Here is a 17,578-nt window from a genome sequence, read left to right as displayed (position 1 = left end):
AAGATTATAATGGAGGTGAAAGATTCTGACAAGTGCCTGGCACACAGTAGGTACACATGCATTATTGGTGTCCTTCCTTCCTCTTGTCATCTACCCCTTCCCTTCTCATCAATATACTGTATCACTCCATCTTAAAATTAGGTCTGGGCCAGTTAGCCACACACTGTGGCACCCGCAGGGCTCCAGATGCCATGGTCCACACAGTACAATGTCCCCTGGGTTATAATAATCCTAGTAACTGTATCAGTTGCATGTCTGCTAGGCAGCAGACATGGAGGCTGCCTTCCTTCATTTCAGTCATTTTTCACCAAATCTGTCATAATCTTCATCTTAGGGTTGAAAGACTTGAGGCTCAGAGGAGTGAGGTACCTCACCCAGGGCCACATGTTAGCAAAAGATTCCCACTCAGATCCTTTGGAATCAAAGTTCTCCCAGCCAGTGGGTTCTGAAATTTTTGATATGAACCGCAGAAAAACATTTCATAATTACAATCACTACACACACAGACACACGTGTATAGAACTGAAAGTTTCACAAAGCAATATTTACTCCTGCTATATTTGATGTTATCAGATATTCCTATTCCATTCCAATAGTTTTTTAAAATACTGGTTGCAATCCATGAAGTTAATTTTACAATCCACTTGTCTAGTGCATCAAGACCTGCAGTTTGATAAACATTCTCTAAGCAGTTTCTCCCAAATGACCTTCTAACACAGGTATCAGCAAACTCTGGCCCATGGGCTAAACCTGGCCCAACACTTGCTTTTGTAAATAAAGTTTTATTGGCACAAAGTCATGTTCATCCCTTTGTGTACTGTCTATGGCTCCTTTGTGCTAATACAGTAGAGTTGAATAGTTGCAATAGAGATCACATGGCCTAACCCACAAAGCCTAAAATATTGACTTATCTGGTCCCTAACAGAAAAACTGCCCATCCAGAAACAGACCTGATTCCGTGTCTCTCTTGCTTAAATTTCTCCAGTGCTGCCCTTTGCCCTCTGGTTGAACTCAAATTTCTTGGTGGGCTTAGAAAACCACTGCCCTCTGATCTTCTGTGCTCTGGTCCCGCCGGCTGCCCTTGCTTGGGGGGTTCATGCTCTCCCCAGCACTAACAGGCCTATGGTCGGTAGACAAAGCCCCGCCTTGCTTCCTGACACCTGTCCTGCTCCCCCCCTCACAGGCCTCCTGGGAATGGTAGCCCACATGATGTACACGCAGGTGTTCCAGGTCACCGTGAGCCTCGGCCCTGAAGACTGGAGACCCCATTCCTGGGACTACGGGTGGTCCTTCTGGTAAGTGGCTTTTGACTCTCAGACACCAGAGCCCTGAGGCATGCTGGGACTTTAGTAGCTAATTCAGTTGGGAAACAGAGGAAGATGGGTCTCAGGGAGGGGAAGAGGGGGAAACTCAGAGTCCAAAGATGCTTTGTGATCCTAGAACTGAGGTTGGCAAACTCTAGTCTCTGGGCCAAATCCAGCCCTGTTTTTCTGCAACTAACGATGATTTTTACATTTTTAAATGCTTGAACATGAATCAAGAGAAGAAGAATATTTTGTGACATGCGAAAACTCTGGAACATTCAGATTTCAGTGTCCATAAATAAAGTTTTATTGGGACATAGCCAGGCTCATCGTTTACATATTGTCTATAGCTGCTTGCAGTCTAGAGTAGCAGAACTGAGCAGTTATGACAGAGGCTGAATGGCCCACTGAGCCTAAAATATTTACTATCTGGCCCTTTACGGAGGCAGTTGGCCAGCCTCTGCTTTAGAGGCTGCTCTGGAAATAGAGACAGAAGCTGTCAAGAGCCTAGTGAAGGGCGCTGGATGCAGGGAGCAGGGACCAGCACCTCAGAGCGTGGTGTAAGAAATAAAGGCAGACTCAGGATTGTTTGGCTTGGGAGTGATGGAATCCCAGGCCTAAGTAAACAAGAGGAGTGTTTTAGTTCATGGAACTGAAAAGTCCAGGTTGGTAGTTGTGGGGTATGGGGGGAATGGATTGTAACAGGAAAACCCACCCACCTCAGTCCAGTCAATAAGGGAACACATTGGTTCCTGTAAATGGAAAGCGCAGCTTGGCATGGACTTCAGGGAACGTTTGATCCAGAGTTGCTGATGTCATCGGAGCTGAGTTTTCTTCCTCTGTGGTCACCTGAGCATTGCTCACTCCCCATGTTGACTCTGTCCCTGGGTGGGCTTCACTCCTGGTGCTGAGAAAGCTCATTTGAGGCTGGTGCTCCTTCCTTCACATACAGGAGGAAAAAGGGCTCTTTCCCTAAGCTTCACTGATGTCCCCCCAACCCTCCCTCTGATGAGCTCAACTTAGGTCATTTTCTCTCTTCTGAATCATCACCATGGCTGGGGGAATAGCATGAGCTGATTGTCTCAGCTGGGCCATTCTTCTGGAACAAGGAATGAGTCCAACACTCCTAAGTGGTGAGTGAGTGGAACAGATGCTAAGTGAGCTACCACGATGTCTGCTTCAGGCACAGCTGGATCCAGGTGGTCAAGTGATTGATCAGGAACCCAGTCATTCTCTCCCCACTTCCGACCCCATTCTCTGTGTCAGCTCTACTCATACGCAACTTCTCCCCAGGTGGTAGCAAACTTGGTCACCAAGCCCTGTTCTGGGCTTGCATGCTGTGCTGTGACTTCAGTCATTTTTGACTCTTTGAGACCCTATGGGCTATAGCTCGCCAGGCTTCTCTGTCCATGGGATTCTCCAGGCAAAAATACTGGAATGGGTTGCCATGCCGTCCTCCAGGGGATCTTCCCAACCCAGGGATCTCTTACCTCTCCTGCAGGGGTAGGCAGGTTCTTTACCTCTAGCCCCACCTTGGGGAAAACTAGTTCTAGGCTTACATGTTACAAATGTAGCAATACCAGAAGAGAGATGGCCTCTTTCCAGTATTGCCAGCCAAAATCCTGGATATAACTTTCATTGGATTAACTTAAGTCACCTGACCATACTGCAACCAATGATTTACACCCCGAGGGGACTGTTCTAATTGGTCCGGCCTGAGTCACGTGGTGCAGTGGTGGGGTTGCCCCAACCACACTGCTGGACAGAGAGATGGAGGAGAGATCCTCTAATGGGAAACTGGGGGTGGGGCATGAGTAGAGTGAGCTGTTATCAAAAGGAGGACTGTGCCCTGGAAAGACAAGTGACCATAGTCTGTTCCACAGGGTATCCGTGGTCTGGTTTTGGACCTTAAGGAGCATTCATCCAGTCAGGCATTTAACACATTAGCTGAGTGAGCACTCATTCAGGGGCATCTGGTGCTGGGGCGCCTAGCTACTGAGGAGGGTTCAGCAGTGGCTGAGACAGCGTTCTAACAGGAGTACAACAGGTAGACACGCTATCCATTGAACCATGCTATGATGTCTGGGTGGTTGGGGGGAATCACAGACAGCCATGGAAGCACAAGAAGGGGTCCCTGACCCAGCTTCCCTTGGGGAGGGTCCTCAGGGGAGAATCTGGCCAGACAAGCTGGTGGAGGAGGGAATAAGGTAGCTGCTGGACAAGGGGATGGCAGGTGCAAAGACTCGGCAGTGAGAGAGCATCTCTGGTAGAGATGGTCAGAATAGAGCAGAAAGAGCTATGATTAGGACCAGTGGGGACTCCTGCTGTATTTCTGCCCCTTTCTACTCTCTGCTTGGCCCTGCCCTCTTAAAGCTAAAGGCCTGTGCCTTAAAGCAGGAGCCCCCAAGCCCTGGGATCTAATGCCTGATGATCTGAGGTGGGGCTGATGTAATAATATTTGAAATAAAGTGCACAATAAATGTAATACACTTGAATCATCCCCAAACCATCCCCCTACTTCCCGGTCCATGGAAAAATTGTCTTCCACAAAACCAGTCCCTGGTGCCAAGAACGTTGGGGAGCGCTGCCTTAAAGGGACCTTGACTGGCCAACACAGACCCCGATGCCTTTAAGTAGAACAGTTGTGGGGAGTCAGCAGGAGGGAACCTCACAACAGTGTGTGAGGCAGGTGGTTCATGGAGGGGAAACTGAGGCACAGGGAACTTAAGTAGCCTGTCCAAGGTAATCCAGCTTGTGAGCAGCAGAGCTGGAATTTGAACCCAGACAGTCTGACTCTGCAGTCTACAGTCTCAAACTCTATATTCTGGACAGTGTGTGTGTGTGTGTGTGTGTGTGTGTGTGTGTGTGTGTGAGCTCAGTCATGTCTGACTCTTTGTGACCCCACGGACTGTAGCCCACCAGGTTTCTCTGTCCATAAGATTTCTCAGGCAAGAATACTGGCGTGGGCTGCCATTCCCTTCTCCAGGGAATCTTCCCCACCCAGGGATTGAACCTGCAACTCTTGCATCTCCTGCATTGGCAAGCAGATTCTTTACCACTAGCGCCACGTGGAATATCAACAACCTCAGATACACAGATGATACCACCCTAATGGCAGAAGGCGAAGAGGAACTAAAGAGCCCCTTGAGGAAGGTGAAAGAGGAGAGTGAAAAAGCTGACTTAAAACTCAACATTCAAAAAACTAAGATCGTGGCATCCCGTTCCATCACTTCATGGCAAATAGATGGGGAAAAAAAATGGAAACAGTGGCAGATTTTATTTTCTTGGGCTCCAAAGTCATTGTGGATGGTGACTGCAGCCCTGAAATTAAAAGATGCTTGCTCTGGGGATGGGGTAATAGAGAGATCATGTGTGTTTAGCACATGACACAGGTAAGTGCTCTGGAAACGCTAGTTTTCTTAATGTTACCGATACTGACATGAAATTTAACACTCACAATAACCCCCTGTTGTATATGTAGATGCTGAGACTCAGAAAGGTTGGGTCACTTGCCCAGGATTCAGAATCTCCTCCCCCCACGGGCCTCTCTTTCCAGCATCCGCTGGCCCTCCAACCTGGCGGGGAGCCCAGCCTGCTGTGTCGGCCACAGGAACCCTTCTTCCTCTGGAAGCCAGACCTCCTGCCCTCTTCCTCAGCTCCCCCTGGGCTGGCCTCCTGGGGGGCACCCAATTCCCATTTAACTTATTTAAGGCCGGGCCCCAGCCTGCGGCCCCTATTAGGGCTGATCCATTTCTCCTTGTCACCGAGGCCTGCAAGATGGATCAGCCCCATTTTTCATCCCTTGCATCTGGGGCCTTGCCAGGGCCGTGCAGTGTCATCTCGCTTGTTTAATATGTGTGAGGCCATTTGTCAAAATTCTGCCCCCACCCCCCACCAGGGAGGAGGCCAGCTCCATGGTGAGACAGCGCCAGCCTCTGTCTCCTGGCCCAGCTGGGGTGGAATAACCCCTGGGCTTGTAGTCCGGCACTTCTGAGGAGCTCAACCGATCTTGGGGACCAGCTTTTGAGAGCCATGTCTGCCCAGGAAGGTGAAGTTTCTGTGGCTGGGCATCCGCTAGCCTGGGTTCAGTCCTCACTTTGCTGGCTGGCGCTGGGAGCTTAGCTCAGGCTGTCAGTGGGACCGGCTTCTCAGGCATGGTGGCGGGGTCCCTGGAGAGTGTCCCAAGAACAAACATTCCCAGAGATTCAAATGGAAGCTGCAAGTATATTTTCTGAGCCTGCCTCAGAAGTCACTCAGTGTCACTTCTGCTGTGTTCTGATGGTCAAGAGCAAGGGATCGGGGCCAGAGGCAAGGATGAAGGGCTGCACAAAGCAGGAATCCCAGGAAGTGTGGCTCGGGGCCGGGGAGGGGGCATTAGCACAGAGAAGGTGCTCAGTGCGTGTTTTGTTATGAAAGGCAAGTGCCCCATCTTCCCTGAGTCTCAGCGCCTTCCTCTCTAGTGCAGGGATCATAGTACTGCGGGTCTGATGGCGTCCTTGTGAGCACCAGGTGGCACCCAGCTCTCAGAGTGCTTAGACACCAGAAGTGCTCTGTAAGTGGCAGTGATTACAAATGGTGATAATGACACGGGGGCCTTTGATAATGCCATGCTGGCTTTTTGAGAGGCACGTGATCCAGATGTCCAGAGGAGGGCATCTGGTGGGCATGCAGGCAATCCCTTGCACTCTGTTCTCCCCAGTCTCCCCAGACTTGGCTCCCAGGACTTTAGTGTTTCCTCGAGATCCAGCCCTGACTGCACCTTCTCCTTACTCCCCGACTCCCCTCCCCGAGTCTACCCCCTCACACACATTAAGCGGAAGAATCCCATCCCTGCCCTGTGCCCCAGGCCCTCCAGCTCTCCTGCCTGCTACTTTTTTCAGCTCTTTGTCTTAACTCTCTGCAGGTCCTCCTGTGACAGTGCCAAGGCAAGTCCCTGGGGACTGGGGTCGTAGGGACGCAGGCTGCTGCTTGGCTTGGGGAGGGGGTGGTTGAGGCCAAGGCCGGTCAGCACCTCCTTTGTCCCCGGCACGGCGGGACAAACCCCAAGCTGTTCATTCCTGCCATTGACCCCCACTTGGAGGGGTTGCCATGCCCACCTGTTGGATGAGGACACAAGCTCAGACAGGGCAAGAGTCCAGATCACATAGTTTCTGTGTGCTGAGCACAGCCTCAGAAGATACCACGTTACATGCAGCCCAGGGCTGAACCCAGCCTGTAGATATTTGTTTGACCTGCCACAGTGTTGTATTATTAAAAATTGCATTTATTTCTAAAATTCAGATTCGTAAGAATTTGACATAAAAATCCAGGTTTCTGGCTTCTCTTGACTATTGGAAGATATGTCCATGCCTCAGCCACATTGCCTCATGGCAGCGGGCAGCTTCAGCTGAGTAGAGGCTGCCCCTTTAGATGAATCACCTGCTTTCCACTTTACCCCAGTCCCCACTGCTCCCTATTGCCTTACCTTATCCACACTTTCCTCATTTGGTCATCTGCCTGACCCTGCAGGAATTGGAGTGTGTGACCCTTGCTTGGAATGTCAACATTTCCTGATGATGATGGGAGAATGGAAAGCTAGGATCACTTTCTACTTTTGTTTTGCATTTGGTCAAAATGGAGAGAGATGGGAAAAGGGCCCCTCCTACCCCAGCACATACAGTGAGACCCCCAGCCCTGAGCATTGACAGAACACTTGACAGAATGAGGGCTGGGGAACCTGCCATCATGGAGTTGTTGATTATAAACGCTGGATGCCCAGAGAGGTTAAGCAGTTTGTCCTGGGTCACACAGCAAAGGAGTGGCAAGTTAGGCCAGGTCCCAGGAGGGTGGCGCCTCTCTGTTTGCTTCTGGGGCCCATCTGTGTGTCATGTGGTGGCCTCACTACCGCCCTCCTCTCTTCCTCTCCCCTCCTCTTCAATCTCCCTGACCCTGTGGAAACAGCAGTCTAGCCCTCTCCCTCTCTGGGGACCCCAGGCTGCCCTGCCCTCTCTGCATTTCCGCAAGTTGACCCCTTGCAGTGGGAGAGGGGGTTTCTGGAAGAGCCTTGGCTACAAAGAGCCACTGCAGTGGGTGTTTGCTGGTGTTACCGAGAGGCTGTGTTGGTCAGCGGAAAGCTCTCACTCTTACTTGTATCCCTGAAGCAGGTGACACTGGCCTTGTTTTCTGCAAGACCAGAGTGGGGAGAGAGCAGTGTGGTGCCCAAAGGTACCCTGATGCCATGGTGTGGACCAGCTGGGCCCCCAGAACCTGCCGGCATCACCTCTGGGTCTCTTCATTCACGGGCACCAAGGGTGGCCTAAATTAGAAGCATTTGTGCCTTGTCCTGTCCCACATGGTGACTCTGTGCCCATCTGGCCTGAAGGTGGGCAAGGACTGCCTTCCTCAGTGACCAGAGGACAGAGAGTTCACTGACAGCCACCCCCACTGCCCGCCCCCCCATCAGTATCACAGTGTCCACTCTGTCCTTGTCGCCAAAAACCAGGTCAACCACCCACGTACCTCACTGTACCAGTCCAGCCACGTAAGCTGCAAACCCCAGCAGGCATTCCGCCCTCGAGGTTTTCAGCCTGTGCTTAGCGTGTGGGCCTGGGAGCCCGGGGGTTTGGGCAATGGGGAAATTGAAGACTCACAGATGCAGCCCTGAGCCCCTCACCCATATCAACACCAGAACATGGGCTTCTGTGGTGGTCTAGTGGTTAAACATCTGCCTGCCAATGCAGGGGACACAGATTCGATCCCTGGTCCGGGAAGATCGCACATGCCGTGAAGCAACTATTGCCTGTGCTCCAAAACTACTGAACCCGCGTGCTACAACCACTGAAGCCCATGTACCTAGAGCCTGTGCTCTGCAACAAGAGAAACCACTTTCAATGAGAAGTCCGTGCACCACAATGAACAGTAACCCTGCTCACTGCAACTGGAGAAAGCCCATGCGCAGCAACAAAGACCCAGTGCAGCCAAAAATAAATAAAATCAAAAGAAACAAAAAACCATCCTGCGGCTCTACCCTACTTGTGCCAAGTTTAGGTCTTGCCTTACCGGACTGTAATAAGGCACCCAACTGCACCCCCACATCCAGCTGGACTGGCATCAGAGTAGAGAGCTGTGGCTTTCACCTTGCTTGACTCTAATAAGCCCCATGCACCTCCAAGTGTCTATAGAGGTCGCATGGGGAGCCCGGACTCCCTCCCAGGAGGCAGTAAGAAGGTGCCCCTCCCCATCCCTGCTGAGGTGGTGTCAGAGGAGAAGTAGTGGAGAGTCAGGGTTGTCACCACAGCTGGGGAGGGGGGTGGGATGATGAAGTCATTCCTTCCCCTGTGGTATCAAGTGGAGGCAAACTGGGGAGCCATAATGAGCCATTCCTGCCCTTCCCAACCAGAGTGGTAGCTACAGAGGCTTCAGGGGGTCAGAACTAATCACCCCTGCCCAGCAGTAACCAGGAACCTTTCCACCTTGAATGTCAGCAGTGGCCCAGTGGGAAGCCTGGATTTCTACTCCTACCTGGCAGTTACAAGGCTGTGTTCCCCCTTCCTTTGTCAGAATGGTGTCAGAGCAAGTCGGCTAAAGCAGAAGGTTTAAACAAGATCCAGAGTCTCATAAAAAAAATACCCCAAATCTCAAGGTTGCCACTAAAAATCACTGACCATATGAAAGCTTGGGAAAATCTCAGCCTGAAAGTAAAAATATACTCCATAGATCCCAATACTGAGTTAACAGAGATGTTACAATTATCTGAGAAAGATTCTAAAATAATCATTATTAAAATGCTTTTGCAGGCACCCTTGAAACAAATGAAAAAAATAGAATGTCTTAGGAAAGAACTAGAAGATGTAAAAAAGAAATGAGTGGAAGTTTTAAAACTCAAAAACACAATAACTGAAATAAAAAACTTAATGGGTGGGCACAACAGTAGGCTGGAGAATCAGAGGAAAGAATCAGTGAACCTGAAGATAGAAGTTACCCAATGTGAACAACAGAGAAAACAGACTTTTAAAAAATGAGCAGAGCCTCAAGGATCTTTGGGACTATAGCAGAAGATCTAACATTGAACTACCAAAAGGGAAGAGGCAAGAGTGTGCTGAAAAAGTACTCAGAGAAATAATGGCTGGAAAAGTCTCCAATTTTGTAAAAGGTATAAATGTAAGAGTCAAACTGAGTGGATAGCCAAACAGTATAAACTCAGGATAAGTTTGTCTATGAACATCATAGATAAACTGTTTTTAAAAAAACTAAAGTCAAAGAAAAAAATATTGAAAGCAGCAAGAGTGAAACACTACCTTAACTGTGCTCCGACGTGTACGACTCTTTGTGACCCCGTGGACTACCAGGCTCCTCTGCCCGTGGAATTTTCCAGGCAAGAACACTGGAGTGGATTGCCATTGTCTACTACAGGGGATCTTCCCAACCCAGGAATTGAACCTGTGCCTCTTACGTCTCCTGCATTGGCAGGTGGATCCTTTGCCACTAGTGCCACCTGGGAAGCCCTCCTTAGCTGTGTGTGCTCAGCTGCTTAAGTCGTGCTATGGATTGTAGCCCCCCAGGCTCCTCTGTCCGTGGGGGTTCTCCAGGCAAGAGTATTGGAGTGGTTTGCCATGCCCTTCTCCAGGGCATCTTCCCAACCCAGGAATTGAACTCACATCTTTTTACACCCCCCCGAATTGGCAGACACGTTCTTTACCACTAGCATCATCTGGGAAGCCCTTAACTGTAGGGAAAACCAGTTTAAACGGGGGGTTTGGCATCAGAAACAATGGAGCTAGAAGGAAGTGATATGATGTTTCAAGTGCTGAAAGAAAAAAACCATCAATTTAGAATTCCGTTTCTAGCAAAAATATCCTTTAGGAAAGGGAAGGAGGAATCAAAACATTCTCAGATGGAGGAAAACTAAGAAAAGTTGTTGGCAGACCTATCCTGAAAGAATGGTCAAAAAAAGTTCTCTAAATAGAAAAAAAAAAATTTAAGAAGAAATCTTGGAACATTAGGAATAAAAGAACATTTTTACTTTTCCTCTTGAGTTTTCTGTCATGCATGATGATTGAAGCAAAAATTATAACATGGCCTGATGTGGTTCTAAATTACTCAGGAGGAAATATTTAAGGCAATTATATTATTAATGGGAGAAGATTAAGGGGCATAAAGGGAAAACGACATGATCATATCAATCAATGCAGAAAATTTTTTGACAAAATTCAACTTCCATTCATGATTTTAAAAAACTTGCAGAAAGCTCGGAATAGAGAGAAACTACTTCAACTTGATAAAGAGCATCTACAAACACCTACAGCTAACATTATACTTAATGTTGAAAGATTGAATGCTTTCTCCCTAAGACTGTAAACACCACTGTTGCTCAGCATAGTGCTAGAAGTTCTTGCTAGTGTAGTAAGTCATGAAAAGTAAATAAAAGGCATAGAGAGTGAAAAGGAAGAAATAAACTACACCTATTTGCAGATGACATGATTGTCTATGTAGAAAAATCTAAGAAGTCTGTGCCTCCCCAAAATGCCTAGACCTAATAAATGAGTTCAGTTTGGTGTCAGGATACAATATAAAAATAGAAAAAAATTATATTTCTATAAGCCAGCAAAATCAGTTGGACAACAAAAGTAAAAAATGCAATATCATGTACACTTCAAAAAGTGAAAGAGACATAAAACATCTATAGGATTTGCATGTCAAAACCCACAAAATGCTAATGAAAGAAATCAAAGAAGATGTAAATAAATGGAGAGATACACCATGTTCGTGGTAAAGATGTTGATTCTCAAGTTGGTATAGAGGTTTAATGCAATTCCCATTAAAATCTCAGCAATATTTCATGTAGGTTTAGACAAGATTATTCAAAACTTGTTAGGAAAGGCAAAAGAACTAGGGGGGCTAAAACAATTTTGAGAGAGAAGAATAAAGTGGGAGGAATCAGTCTACCCAATTTCAAGACTTACTATTTAGCTACAGTAACCCAGACTGTGTAGTATTGGTGGAAGGATAGGCATGCAGATCAATGGAACAAAATAAGGAACCCAGAAACAGACCCACACAAATATGGCCCACTGATTTTTGACAAAGGTGTCAATCCAGTCAGTGGAACAGGGAATAACTTTTTCAACAAATGGTACTGGACCAATTTATAGTCACAGGCAAAAAAAAAAAAAAAAGAAAAAAGAAATCAGTCTTTATCTAAACTCCTTACTTTATATAAAAAGTAACTCAAAATAGATCATGGCCCTCAATATAAAATGTAAAACTATAAAATTTTTAGAAAAAACATGAGAAAAATCTTTGGGATTTAGACCTGGCAAAGAGTTTTTAGACTTGACATCAAAAGCATCAAAGGAAAACTTGATAAAATGGAGTTCATCAAAATTAAACACTTTTCCTCTGTGAAAAATCTTGTTAAGAGGTTGAGAGGATAAGCTACAGACTGAAAGAAACTTTTGGAAACCACATATTTGACAAAGAACCAGTCTCTAGGATATAGAAAAACACTCAAAACTCAACAGTAAATAACAACAGCAAACAATCCAATTATAAAGTGGGCAAAAAAAAAAAAAAGTGAACAGCCATTTTACCAAAGAGGACACACAGATGGCAAATAAGCAAATGAAAAGATGTTCAACACCATTAGCCATTAGGGAAATGCAAATGAAAGCCACAGTGAGATATTTCTACATGTCTCTCAGAATAGCTAACATTAATAAATAGTGACAACACTAAAAGCTGGTGAGGGTGTGGAACAACTCATACATTGCTCTAGGAATTCTGTTCAGCAATATAAAGGAACAAACGCTTGATACACACAACTTGGATGAATCTCCAGAGAATTATGCTGAGCAAAAAAAAGGCAATCCCAAACATACATATTGTATGATTCCATGAATATAACATTCTTGATGAGTGGCTGCTGGAGGTTGGGAAGCATGTGGGTGTGACTGTAAAAATGGCAACAGGAGGGATCACTGTGGTAATGGATGAAAGCTTTTTGTATCTTGATTGTATCGATGTCAGTATCCTGCCTGATACTATATTTTTAAGGTGTTACCATGGGTGACTCAGATGGTAAAGAATCTGCCTGCAATGCAGGAGATGCAGGTTTGATCCCTGGGTTGGGAAGATTCCCCTGGAGGAGGAAATGACAACCCACTCCAGTACTCTTGCCTGGAGAATCCCATGGTCAGAGGAGCCTGGCGGGCTACAGGCGATGGAGTCGCAAAGAGTTGGACATGACTGAGCAACCAACACTTTCACCTTTTTACTTTCGCCATTGGGGGAAACTGGGTAGAGTACACAGGGCTCTCTCTGAATTATTTCTTACAATTGCATGTGAATTTATAATGATCTCAAAATAAAACATTTAATTAAAAAACAAGGAATAAAAAATAATAGATAAAAGACACAAGAGAAGTACAGGGTGTTTTGAGGACTGTGGTGAGATTAAATAGGCATTATGTGATAGAACAGGGCTTCACTGATGGCTCAGTGGTAAAGAATCGCCTGCCAATGCAGAAGGCTCGGATTTGATCCCTGGATCGGGAAGATTCCCTGGAGAAGGAAATGGCTACCCAATCCAGTATTCTTGCCTGTGAAATTCCATAGACAGAGGAATTGGGCAGGCTACAGTCCATGGTGTCGCAAAAGAGTCGGACATGACTTAGTGACTAAATGACAACATGTGATATTAATAGAATTCAATGCTCCACCTTGGTCAGCTCCTCACAGTTGAGAGTTAGACCTGTTCAGTTAAGATCCCTGGTTATAAAGACTAGAAAATCACTTCAAAAGGAACTTATGCAAAAGAAGGGAATTTATAGAAAGTAATTGTATAAGAACTTTTGTTGCCAATGACAGAAACCCAATTCAAACTGGCTTGAGGGGGAAAAAAAAATCCAAAAAAGGAATTTGGGCTCCTACAATATAATTGCGAGTCCAGGAATAATGGCTTCGAAGATCTAGCTCCTTTTTGTGGCTCTGCTTCCTTCTGAGTCAGCTTCATCCTCAGCCTGCGGGGTGGTGCCTTATGGGCTCCAGCAGCTCCTGACTCAAATCTCACCAGCATGGTACCCCAGGAAAAAAGATGAACCCTGTTTTCCAATAGCATAAGCAAAAGTCCTGGGGTTGAGTCTCAATAGGCTGACTTGAGTGTCCAGGCTTGTCCCTGAATTACTGTGGCTAGAGGGAAATGACACTCGTTGGCCAGGCCTGGGTCATGCAGGCACCCCTGAAGGGTGGGGGTGAAGCCAGCCCCACACAAATTGCATCACCAAAGAGGAGGGGAGTCTTGGTTCCTTTACAGAATGGGTGCTGGTCAGGCCAAACCAACAGACATATACTCATGGAATTCCAGAAATAGCCCGCTTCTTCATTTTCCATCCTCAAGCATGGGTGTCCATCACTCTAGTTCAAACAGACATCCCAGATTAAGCTGGAACTTTCAGATTCATTGCTCAGAAGAGAGAGTATCTGATTGGACTAGCGTTGGCCAGATGTTCAGCTCTCCTCCAATCATCTATGAACAGTAGGGTGGGGTCACCTGCTGGGTCCTTTGATGGACAGGGCAGTTCTTAAAGGGGCCAGATGGATACTCCAAAGCTGCCTATTATAGATGCTCAGAGTTTTTGGAAGATCTAAATTAGTTCCTGATAAAAGAATAGGGCAATCTACTAAAGCAGGGGTCCCCAACCTCCAGGATCTAATGCTTGATGATCTGAGGTAGAGCTGATGTAATAGTACAAATAAACTGTATAATATGTATACATAATGTGTATAAGTGTATAAAATGTAATAATATTCTTGAATCATCTGCAAGTCATCCCCCCACCTCTAGTTGGTGGAGAAATTGCCTTCCACAAAACTGGTCCCTGGTGCCAAAAAGGTTGGGGACCACTGTTAACTAAACAATTTGGCGATAAGGGGTATATGATGATGGGGGGGGTGGTCCCTGAGAAAAAAGGCTGAATCCTCAGGGTTCCCCTTGTTTTCCTTCTGGGCACTCCAGGGCTGACAAGGAGAAGAGCAGTGGGTGTGGGAGGTGGACTGCGCTGACCTTGAGGAAGGCAGGGTGGTCATGTGAAGACACCCAGTGGGTGGCAGGCGAAAGGGGAGGCTGGGGGCCCTTAGACAGTGCAGGCTTGGGAATGATAAAACTGATGTGGGGGAAATCAGTTATTAGGGAAGAGACTGGGAACTAGGGACTGTGAGCCACACCAGGCGTACCTGGAGCGAGGAGGGTACCCCCCTCCTTGTTCTGCGTGTTACTGCATGGTCTTGATCAGAGGAATCGGGCAGGAATGTCTAGAATGGGCAGGCGGGCAGAGAAGACCAGCACCCTCGCCAGCTGACTCTCCTAGCTCCACAGCCCGCTTCCTTTCTTTCCAGATGTGGATAGGACAGGTTCTCTGGCTCTGGTTGGCTCGACATCCACATCCGATGAATGCAGCCAAGAATCCCCAGCTGTGCACAGAAGGAAGTGTGAGCCGAGAGCCTTAATCTAACAGAGAAAGAACTTGGAAACCAAGACAGCTAGAATGGGTAGTCAGGATGTTGATAATAGTGATGACAGTGATGAGGCAAACCTTTCTTGAGAGCCTACTATTTCCAGACCCTGTTCTAAGACACTTTAAATGGATCCTCTCCTTGAATCCTTGCAACAGCCCTGTGACGTGGTATTCTGTGGGGTAGACAGGTGAAGCACCTTGGCAAAGGTCACTTGTGAACAAGGGTAATTTAACCAGGTACCAGGAAACTGGCTCCCATCCACTTCCCCGTCATCAGCTCCAATTAACTTCCTGATACCCCTCACTCTGGCACCCTACACTTTGTGGAATGCTTCCTGTTGCCTCTTGTCTCTATGTCTTAGCACACGCTTTTCGGTCTTCCTGGAATGCTGGTCCCCTGGCAAACTCTCACTCATCCTCCAAGACCCAGTGCAAGCATGGTTGTGTTCTGGTCAGTTTCCCTGATGCCAACCTGTGGATGGAATGACTCTTGCCTCCCAGTACTGAACTCCGTCGTGTCTGTATCACAATATCCAGACAGTGCTGCCTCCCAAGCCAGACCGGGAGTGGGGACCAAGGCTTGCTTCTCTCTGCGGCAGCCCTGATTCAGGTCTGGATGTCTGGTGGGTGTGGTTCTCTGTCCCCTGCCCACCCTGACTGTGGCATCTCTCTCCTCGTCTCTTGGCAGCCTGGCGTGGGGCTCCTTTACCTGCTGCATGGCAGCCTCTGTCACCACACTCAACTCCTACACCAAGACGGTCATTGAGTTCCGGCACAAGCGCAAAGTCTTTGAGCAGGGCTACCGGGAGGAGCCGACCTTCATAGACCCTGAGGCCATCAAGTACTTCCGGGAGAGGTCAGTGCACATGGGGTCACCTCTGGCCAACACCGGGAATCGGAAGCCCAAGACCCAACCTCAGTGGCCACAGGGCTCCAGTTGAAAAACTAGAATGGTTGGACAGAAGTGTTCTGGGGGGTCATGGAGTAGAAGGGGCAGGCCGGGTGAGGCAGAGTTTGGACTCCACTATGTTGAAATTTCTGGGGTATTTAATATTTTATGGGGCATGAGGTTGACTTTGTCTGATGTGATCAGAGCCTGAGAAATTAAGAAGGGAATCAAGTTTGAGTGTTTGCTCTTTGGCTCCATGATTTTTGGAACCAAGGTAGAGTCACAGAGATGCTGAACTAAGGTTTCCTTCTTGGACTCTGTCATAGCACCGAGTGAAAAAAGGACTCAGCATGAGATTGGTGATGACAGACAGAGAAGGCTTCCTCAAAGTCAGGGACCACATCTGATCACCTGAGTCCTTACAGACCAGCCGGCAACAGAGGAGGTGACAGTGAATGGTGGGTGGATGTATGGCTGGATGGATGATTGGGTGGATGGATGATGGAAGGATATACAGATGTATGTGTGTATATATGGATGGATAGATGGTTGGGTGGATATATAGATGTATGTATGGATGGGTGGATGGATGGATGCTGGATCAATGATGGATGCTGGATGGTTGCATGGATGCTGGATAAATGGATGCTGGATGGATGGATGCTGGATCAATAATGGATACGGATGGTTGGATGGACGATGGATGAATGGATGCTGGATGGATGGATGCTGGATCAATGATGGATGCTGGATGGTTGCATGGATGATGGATAAATGGATGCTGGATGGATGGATGCTGGATCAATGATGGATGCTGGATGGTTGCATGGATGATGGATAAATGGATGCTGGATGGATGGATGCTGGATCAAGGATGGATGCTGGATGGTTGGATGGACCATGGATGAATGGATGCTGGATGGATGGATGCTGGATCAAGGATGGATGCTGGATGGTTGGATGGATGATGGATGAATGGATGCTGGATGGATGGATGCTGGATCAATGATGGATGCTGGATGGATGCTGGATGGATGAGTTGAAGGACAGGCAAGTCGTTATCATATTTCCTTGGACCATCCTTTTAATAAACTGCCTGTACCCAAATCTTTAATCATAGTCTGTTTGGGGGTGCTGATTGGACATGCACTAATGCCTTTAAGTGGCAGGGAACTGAACATGTCTCAGGACTGATGACAGAGTCTGAGGAGGAAGAGAGGGAGGGAGACTGTGAGGCTGGGCAGCACTGAGGAGTCGGACTCTCCATGGGGCACATGGAAGCGTTTCAAGCCAAGAAGTCTCATGGTGGGGGCCCCACAGGGACCACGCTCTGACCGCTACAGACCCCTTCATCTCTCCTTTGCCACCTGAGCCTCCTTTCTTGTCTCTGAACACTGCAAGTTCATCCCCACCTCAGGGCCTTTGCACCTGCCATGTCCCTGCCTGGAATCCTCACTGGCTGGCTCACTAAGGTCTCAGCTCAGATGTTACCTGCTCAGAGTGGCCTTCCTTAATCACTTAGTCTAAACTCACACACACACACACCCATACACCCTGTCCTAGTCCCTTCTTTATCCCATTGCTGTTTTTTCATAGCACCTACATAACCTGACATTATTCTATTTGTTTATTGGGAAGATCCCCTGGAGAAGGGAATGGCAACCCACTCCAGTATTCTTGCCTGGAGAATTCCATGGAGAGTGGAGCCTGGCAGGGCTGTAGTTCATGGAGTTGCAAAGAGTCAGACACGACTGAGCGACTCACACATACACATTGGTTTAGTAGTTTGTAGACCATGAGGTCTGGAGGGTTCTGCTATCTTCTTTCCCACTATGTTCTGAGCACCAAGTACTGGACCAGGTACCTCATAGGTGCTCATTTAACATCTGGGGGTT

General features: G+C 47.6%; 1 protein-coding gene across 4 annotated transcripts in view; it reads left to right on the top strand.

Moving 5' to 3' along the window:
* The window catches only part of GSG1L (GSG1 like), a 253,377-nt gene that overhangs the window by 208,387 nt on the left and 27,412 nt on the right, over window positions 1-17,578 (top strand). For 3 of the 4 annotated variants that reach the window (XM_043914577.1, XM_043914576.1, XM_043914580.1), the window contains 2 exons: window positions 1,184-1,295; window positions 15,483-15,650. In XM_043914577.1, coding sequence (XP_043770512.1) covers window positions 1,184-1,295; window positions 15,483-15,650 — 280 coding nt within the window. The remainder of the gene's footprint in view (window positions 1-1,183; window positions 1,296-15,482; window positions 15,651-17,578) is intronic. The other variant, XM_043914579.1, reaches the window with a different exon arrangement.

Source organism: Cervus elaphus, chromosome 10, assembly GCF_910594005.1.
Source record: "Cervus elaphus chromosome 10, mCerEla1.1, whole genome shotgun sequence".
Lineage (NCBI taxonomy): Eukaryota > Metazoa > Chordata > Mammalia > Artiodactyla > Cervidae > Cervus > Cervus elaphus.
Note: the sequence above shows the minus strand (reverse complement) of the source record. Positions and strands in the feature narration are given on the sequence as shown.